The 8,539-nt window shown below is 53.0% G+C and overlaps 1 protein-coding gene across 1 annotated transcript; it reads right to left on the reverse strand.

Annotated features, from left to right (window-relative positions):
• Positions 1-195: 195 nt before the first annotated feature.
• LOC114895860 (ryanodine receptor 1-like) lies at positions 196-8,068 on the reverse strand (the record flags this gene model as incomplete). Its single annotated transcript, XM_029227097.1, has 8 exons — positions 7,911-8,068; positions 7,543-7,781; positions 4,964-5,045; positions 4,305-4,435; positions 3,734-4,066; positions 2,442-2,682; positions 496-583; positions 196-385 (listed from the first exon to the last, which is right to left on the reverse strand). Coding segments are annotated over exons 2-8 (1,297 nt in total), but the record flags the coding sequence as incomplete, so codon positions are not given.
• Between the last annotated feature and the right edge of the window lie 471 nt (positions 8,069-8,539).

Here is an 8,539-nt window from a genome sequence, read left to right on the forward strand (position 1 = left end):
GGGGAGGAAGATGGGGAGGATGGTGACGGGGAGGAGAAAGCATGTAGGGAGGAGGGAGGAGATGGGAAAGAGGAGGGAAATGGGGGGAAGGAAAAGGACAGGAGGGAGGAGGTGGGGATGAGAGAAGGGGGAGGTGGGGAGGAAGGAGGAGGGAGATGGGCCTGCTATGAGGGCTGCAGGGAATGTGACTAGGACAGGGCAGGTCGGCGGGGTTAGGAGGGCCCAGGTAGGAAGCCCAGGAAGCTGTTCCCTCCCTCCCTGCGAAGTCCTCTTCCCAGAGCAAAGCACCCACCTTGGCCATTTTGCTCTTGCTGTCTGCAGTCAGAAATGACATGTTGTTGATCTCATTCTGGACCACGAAGTTCTGCTCTTCGCGCTTAAAGTTCTGGGGGTGCGGGGAGGCAGTGTTGGGGATCAGGCAGGGTGGGGGAGGGCATCTTTGGGCAGCAGCTTCTCGGCTTATAGAGAGGAGGGGCAGGGTGGGTGGGGACTCACGTGGGACTTGGACCAGTAGATGAAGATCTCGCCCACCATCCTGAACAGCTCCTCCGCATTGGGATTGGGCTCGGTCAGCCAGTGTGCCCTGGGCAGGCAGGGGAAGGGGCTGGTGAGGATGAGGGCAGGGACCCCCACAGAAGGGGGCCACGTGGAGAGACCTCAGGGGAGGGGATCGGAGACTCCAATGGGAGGGATAGAGCTTTCTAGGGTAATCTGGCCATTCAGATGATTTAAAAATTATCAATGACCTTTCCTTAAAAATTGTTTTTTCTTTCTCTAACCTTCTTATTGAAGTATTACATACAAAGTTTCAACTTGATGAATTATCACCAAGTGAACACACTTGTGTAACTGCTACCCAAATCAAGAAATAGAACATTTCCAGTCCCTGGTCTGAAAGATGCCCTTATCCAGACTTCTAGACCATGAATTTCTTTTTTAAGATTAAAAAAAAAATTTGTTCTTAAGATTAAAAAAAAATTTTTTTTAAGATTTAAAAATAATTTTATTTATTTATTTTTGGCTGCATTGGGTCTTCGCTGCTGCACGCGTGCTTTCTCTAGTTGCGGTGAGCGGGAGCTACTCTAGTTGCAGTGCGCGGGCTTCTCATTGCAGTGGTTTCTCTTGTTGCAGAGCACGGGCTCTAGGCGCGCGGGCTCAGTAGTTGTGGCTCACAGGCTTTAGACTGCAGGCTCCATAGTTGTGGCACATGCGCTTAGTTGTTCTGCGGCACGTAGGGTCTTCCCAGACCAGGGCTCGAACCCATGTCCACCGCATTGGCAGGCGGATTCTTAGCCACTGGCGACCAGGGAAGCCCCTAAAGATTTTTTTGATGTGGACCATTTTTAAAGTCTTTATTGAATTTGTTACAATATCGCTTCTGTTTTATGTTTTGGTTTTTTTGGCCGCGAGTCATGTGGGATTAGCTCCCCGACCGGGGATCGAACCTGCACCCCCTGCATCAGAAGGCGAAGTCTTAAGCACTGGAACACCAGGGAAGTCCCCTAGCCCATGAATTATTTTGGTCTGTTCTTGAATGTTACATAAATAGATGATACAATATGTACTCTCCTTAAAATTTTCTTGTTTCTTTCATTCAACCTGATGTTTGAGAGATTCATCCATGTTGCTGGGTGTTGCAACATTGCCGTGTAGTATTCCACTGTGTGAGTATACCTCACTTTACTTGCCCAAACTTTTTGACGCAACACTCCTAACTCCTAGGAATCTACCCTATAGCGATACCCACTCATGAGCACAAAGATGGGTGTACAAGGATGTATACAGCATGCATGCCACTGCTTTCTGCTTCGGCTCCCATGACAGACATAGCTAATCAATCCAAGCACCGTTTCTCACAAAGCCCTGATGCGATCTTAAAATCTTTTTCAACCCAGAGGGAACTTGGAGTTGAATCTTGCTCACTATCCCTGGATTTGGCTGCACCTAAGACTCAATAATTCTTTAAACGTTGCTTCTGATTTTAGGGAGATGTTAGCAATTGGTTGATACCTGCGCTTGCCCTTTTATAAAGACCTATGTTTCTGGGGGAAATCAGTCTGGCTGGATCTGGACTACCTTCCTTTCTTCTCTCAGTGATGGAGGAGGGGCTGACCATTGGACTTCACTGCACAAATCAGGCACCCTGTCTAGCCAAGCCTGAAGACTCAGTGCTGGGGGAGAGAAGTATGGCTCCTTATGGCTGACAGTGCAGCCCCCACAGGGCCTCAGATTCAGGAGGTTGAAAGGAGCAGAAGGGGAGAAAACACAGGCTGGCTTTGGTTGGTCCATAAGCAACAGGGGCTGGGGGTCAGAAGGTTGGGTAGGACTGAGTGAGAATTGCAAGAAGTTTATAGCAAGTCAGAGGCGAGAGGTCAGATGGGGTCCAAGGAAGCCAGGGGTCAGGCTGGGGTGTGTGTGGGGACGGCTGGGGACATGCTGACCTGTTGTTGTCCACGTAGCGGATGAGCAGCGGATAGAGGGCGTACAGGTCCCGGCAGAGTACAGAGAACTCATCCCGCACCAGGAGCTCGCCCTCCTCAGCTTCCGCCTTGGCCTCTAGGCGCAGCTGCTCCTCCTCGGACACCACCTTCCCTGCCCGCTTGCGCAGCCGCCCGATGGTGGGGATGAAGTGTGAGTGCAGGAGCTCAGGGCGGGCCCGGCTCACGATGGGCTGGGCAAACACTGCAGAACCAGAGGGGGCGCAGGTGCTGCTGGCTGGCCACTGACTCCAGCACCTGACCTAAGACCTCTGATCCCACCCCTGACCTCTGTTCCCATCCCACGACTTCCGACCTGTACCTCTGACCCAGCAGCTGTCATCGACCCCAGCTTGACCCTGGCTTCTGACCCCAGCCTCTACCTCTGATCCCACTCCTGACCTCCGGCTGTGACCTCTGACATAGCCCCTGATCCTGGATCCCAACCCTAACCCTTGACCTGAAACTGTGACCCCTCAGCCCGACACAAGTGCTTGACTTCTGACTCCAACAACTGAATCCTAACCTGGTATCTTACCCTAGCCTATGACATCTCACCCCAGTCTTTAACCGCTGACCTGGTCTATACCCCGACATACCTCACCACATGATTTCTGACTATGACCCTGGTTTCTTACCACAGCCTCTGACCTCTGACCCTGGCCTCTGACCTCAGCCCTGATTCTCTAGCTTGGCCCTGATCCAAAACTTAACTCCTGATAAGGAACTTACAAGTCATGATTTTTTTTTTTTTGGCCACGCCACGTGGCTTGTGGAATCCTAGTTCCCCGACCAGGGATCGAACCCAGGCCCCTACAGTGAAAGCCCAGAGTCCCAACCACTGGACCGCCAGAGAATTCCCCTGACATGGAACTTCTGAACCAGGAGCCCCAATCTTTTAAAGATTCATTTCTTGACCTCTGACCCAGAACCCTAACTGTCCATATCGGGGACCCTGGTATCTGACCTGGTCCTCTGACCCTTTGTATAAGGAACTCAGCCTTCTGACCCAGTTTCTAACCCATGACCTAACCCTCTTCAAGGCTCCAGAAATTCAGACTCCAGCCTGGAGGACTCCCAGGACCCATGCTTCCACCTCAGCCTGAGATTCTGACCCCTTAGGATGACCTCTGGCCTTGTGACCCCGAGAAAACTGAGCTCTGACTCCTCCCCACTGCCAGAAAACCATGGACCCCGGGATCTCCCTCTGAGACCATCAGGTCCAGGGACCGGAGCCCCAGGCCCGCCAGACCCACCAGCCAGCCGCTTCATCCACGAAGCCTCGTCAATGCCCAGGTTGTTGACGATGATCCGCAGGATGTTCCCCAGCAGGGAGTTGAGATGGTCGGAAGTGATGGCTGTGCAGGGTGGAGGGGCCCCTGCAGGCAGGGCAGGCGGGGGTGCCTCGGGTCCGCGCTCCCACCAGCGGGGCAGGTAGCTGCACAGCATGGGCAGCGTGATCTCGATGACGTGCGGCATCTCTGTGTAGCGGGCCCCCGACTCAGCCAGCCCCCCGATGTCTGCCATGAGCCGCTCCAACACCGGGATGTCAGGACACATCTCCTCCACGCTACTGGGGAGCCCCAAGACTGGGGTGCGGGGAGGGGGTCAGGGCATGCCAACCCATCATGCCCAGACCTCAGTGTCCACACCATAACCCAGAGCACCCACAAACTCTGGGGTTCCCCAATCTGGAGCGCCCCCAACCTGAGAAATCCTCAGCCCCTCAGAGCCCCGACTGGGCCACACTACCCACAGTGGGTCTCCCTGGAACCTGTGCAGGTGGAATATAACCCTGGACGGCTGCCCCAGCCCCGCCTGACTTACTGGCCCGCTCCCGGGGAGATTTGGTGGTGTACACTGAGCAGGCGTTATACTCGTTCAGCTGAGGTTCCAGGAACGCCACCGGCATGGCCGCTGCCAGGCAGGCGAGGCACTCGCCCAGGGCTGGCCGAAGCCTGGAAGACGAGGCTGTGCTCAGCTCCCACGCCCCCGCTGCCCTGTCCTGGATCCCAGTCCCTTCCTCCACAGAAGTGTCTCTCCCCAGGACACTTTGGGGCAGAGATGCCATTCACTGGTGGTCACCAATGCGGCCGGTTCCCTGGGTTTCCTGAGTGCCCTTTTGCTCTACCGGTGATTCTGGCACTGCCAGCGGCCCTCCCCAGTGCCCCCAGCATGCCTGGCTCCTGTGGGCCGCCAGGGTTTCTGCGTACCCCCTGCCAGCCCAGAACAACCTGGCATCCTGGCCGCCAAGCGCCTGTGCCCACCTGGCCCCCAACCAGTGGCCTCCACTTTCTTCACTGGCCTTCCTCCGTGCGTCCTCACGTGGCCATCTTGAGGAACTGCAGTGGCCACGGTGCGGACGTCTTTTGAAGACTTTGACCATTTCCCCGCTTTTCATTCACCCCCATATTCTCCTGTGCCCTCCCCTCCCTGGGCCCCCACAGTATCCACCCCAGCCCCAAACTATGGCTGTCTCTCCTTACTTTTCCACGTAAGGGTTCTTGGTGGTTCCCAGAGAGTAGATACTGCACAGCGTTCGGTAGCAAGAGACCTGGACATCATCCACTGAGGGAAAGAGGGAGGGTGAGGGTCCGTACAGGTTCTTCTCTAACCCCCTCCCTTGTCTCCAAATGACGGGTAAGAGCAGGGGCTGTAGAGCCAGCCTGCCATTTACAAGTTTTGTTACTTGAGCAAGTACCAACTCTCTCGCAGCCTTAGTTTCCCTCTCTGTAAAATGTGGATAATTATAGTATCTTCCTCATGGGGCTGTTGTGATGATTAAATGAGTCAATACTCAGAAAGCAACTGGAATAGGGCACACAGGAGGCACTCAATGAAGGCTAGGGGTTCTTGGAGAGGAGTCACGGATCTCTTGATGATAGTGATGGACACTCTCTCCAGCAAATGCAAACAGACATCCAACTGTGACTTCAATATTGGTTCTCCACATACCCCCCACCCCAGAAGGCCAGGTTAAGAACCTCATCAACTTCCTAAATGTCATGAGGCAAAAAGAGGGCAGGGGGACTGTTCTAGATTGAAAAGAGATGACAGAGACATAACAACCAAATGCAATGAGAGAAACTTCACTGAATTCTGAATTAAAAAAAAAAAATCAAAGACATTTTGAGGGTAATAGGGAAATTTAACTATAGTCAGGTTAGGTGTGATACTGCTATTGTGGGTACACAAAAGAACGTTCTGTAACATTCAGGTGTTGCAGGCTGAGTATTTAGGGATGAGGTGTCACTGTGTGTGTGCAACTCACATTCAAAAGTTCAACAAGGGCTTCCCTCGTGGTGCAGTGGTTAAGAATCTGCCTGCCAATGCAGGGGACACGGGTTCGAACCCTGGTCTGGGAAGATCCCACATGCCGCGGAGCAACTAAGCCCACGCACCAGAACTACTGAACCTGCACTCTAGAGCCCACAAGCCACAATTACTGAGCCCGTGTGCCACAGCTACTGAAGCCCGCGTGCCTAGAGCCCGTGCTCCGCAACAAGAAAAGCCACCGCAATGAGAAGCCCGCGCACAGCAACAAAGAGTAGCCCCCGCTCGCCGCAACTAGAGAAAGCCCACGTGCAGTAGCAAAGACCCAATGCAGCCAAAAATAAATTAAAATAAATTAAAAAACAAAAAGTTCAACAAAAAGTTTGGAAATACTTTCACTCATAAAGTGAAAGGTAAAACAAATGGGGCAGATTGTTAACAATTCTCTTCTTTCTACCTTTCTGTATGTTTTTAAAATTTCAGAATAAAATGTTGGAGGGATTCCCTGGCAGTCCAGTGGTTAGGACTCCTTGCTCTCACTGCCAAGGGCTCGGGTTCGATCCCTGGTTGGGGAACTAAGATCCCGCGTGCCCCATGGCGCGGCCGAAAAAAAAATGTTGGAGCTGGGAAAGAACCCCATCCAAGTGCTACTTCTTTAAAATTTTTGTCAATGTCAAATCAGCAGTGAGCTGAGACAGGCTTTCCCTACCCCTCAGTCCCCACAGCCCATCCTGGATGCCTCCGATCCCCTGGGCCCCTCACAACCACCGAACCCCAAACTGACCTTGGCATCTCCCTCAAACTTGTTATTTCTTCCAACTTGTCTCATGGAGGCCCCACTGTCCCCAGGTCCCCAGGCCAGGGCCTCACTCTGGATGCCTCCCCTCTACAGCCTATCTCCTCGGCCTCCAAGACATCTCTCCCACCAGCCCTTCCTGTCCTTTCCTGCCTCTGCCATGCTCTACCTCTTGTAGGGCTTTTTGAGTACCTGAACATACAACGTCTTCACCCCCTACTGGGTGTTTTATCTTGCCCGTGCCTCATTAACAACATTATGTTACACACTGTATGCATTATGTTACAAGATCCAGGCTGGGTCACACACTGTAGGTGCCATTTGGTAGGATAAATACAGCAGACACTGCCAACTGACTCCCAATACCTGCTCTTACCTTCTTCCTGCTCTTCTCTTCTTCCTGGTAAGAGACCTCCATACTTAGCTCAACACATGAATAAAGTCTACCATCCGAGCCTTCCTTACAGTGACATGTGGCCATATGCTAAGTTCCGGCCACTAGGATAAATGTGAGCAGAAGTGATGTGGGCCGTTTCTACGTTGTTCCTTTAAAAGAACTGAGGTGCCCTCCTCTGTTTTCTCTTGTCTCCTACTGGCTAGAATGAGAAGGTGATGGTGCACCCTCTTGGACCATATGGATAAAGGCAACATTTCAGGGATGGCAGAGCAACAAGATGGAAGGAATCTGGGATTCTGACATCATGATCAACATACCAGTAGACTGTTACATGAAAAAGAAATATATCTGTCACTTGTTTAAGCTACTGTGATTTAGGTTCTTTTGTTAGAGCTGTGGAATTAATGCTCTGATTAACTCATTCTCTTACCTACCAATTTTCTGAAATGAATGCACACTTTGCTTACGGCAATGTATCCTCTCAATAAATATAACACTGAAACACCTGCAGATTCTATCAGGCACACTGGGATGGGTGGTGTTGGTTGAACTGACACCCCCCCACCCCAACAACTGCCCTTGGGATCAGGAGCCCTTACAGATAACATCGTCTCCAAACTGGTGCTGGGCGATGTGCTGGAAGAGGGTGGTGAGCACAGGCAGCAGGGCCACGGTGGTGTAGGTGAGGTTCTGGCCCACACCCTTCACCTGCGTGCGTGTCTGCGACACCTTGCCTAGCCGCAGGTTCTCCACCATCTTCTCGATGTCCTCCGAGGCACTCTCAAAGAAGGAACGGAGGCCAGCCTTCACGATCTCGGGGCCAGACTTCATCACGGTCCTAACAGGGAAGTGGGGGCAAACCAGCTCCAGAATCTGAGATTCAAGATTGAGGGGAGTCTAGGAGCACAGGGGTTGGAGGTGGGAGCACGGTTAGAATGGGAGTGGGCACCACGACCCTTAGCCCCACCTGGCATCCAGGGAGCGTGCCAGGATATGAAGACAGTTGACCACAGCTGGGGCATCCGTCCCTGGGGGAGGAAGTTGGGCTTGGGTGAAGAAAGGGTTATGGGGACAGTACCTCCCTCTACAGCCAACTCAGCTGATCTCTCTTCATCCATCCCCACCCCACCTAGACTCCCATAGGCCCCTGTCCTTCCCTCATCCTGGCTGTGATCCCTCTGCCTGTCCCTCCCCCATCCTGGCCCTGACCTCTGGGCCGTCACCATCTGGTGACGAGTCTGAGAGTTCCATGACGGCAGGGCCCAGGACTATCCCATCACTGCTCTGTCCCCAGGACCACCCACACCATGTGCAAGTCCAGAGGAAGAACACAGTGAAAGTTGTTCAGATTAAGGTATGAACCGGGGCCATATTTCTTCAGGGGGAGGTTGTGAAGAGGGGAAGAGAGGGAAGATTGGGGAGAAGGGCTCGGGAGCAGAGCTACTTACCAAAGAGAGAGACTCGGTGACGGACAAGAGCGGCAAGCTTGCAGAAGAGGCTGAAGAAAGAGAGAGAAACAGGACAGGAGAAACAGGGAGCGAGGACACCAAGGGGACACAATGAGAGGAGAAGGGACAGGGAAGACAGGGGGAGAGG

Source organism: Monodon monoceros, unplaced genomic scaffold (genome assembly GCF_005190385.1).
Source record: "Monodon monoceros isolate NGI ecotype Baffin Bay Population unplaced genomic scaffold, NGI_Narwhal_1 Contig1033_ctg1, whole genome shotgun sequence".
In the NCBI taxonomy this organism is placed as follows: domain Eukaryota; kingdom Metazoa; phylum Chordata; class Mammalia; order Artiodactyla; family Monodontidae; genus Monodon; species Monodon monoceros.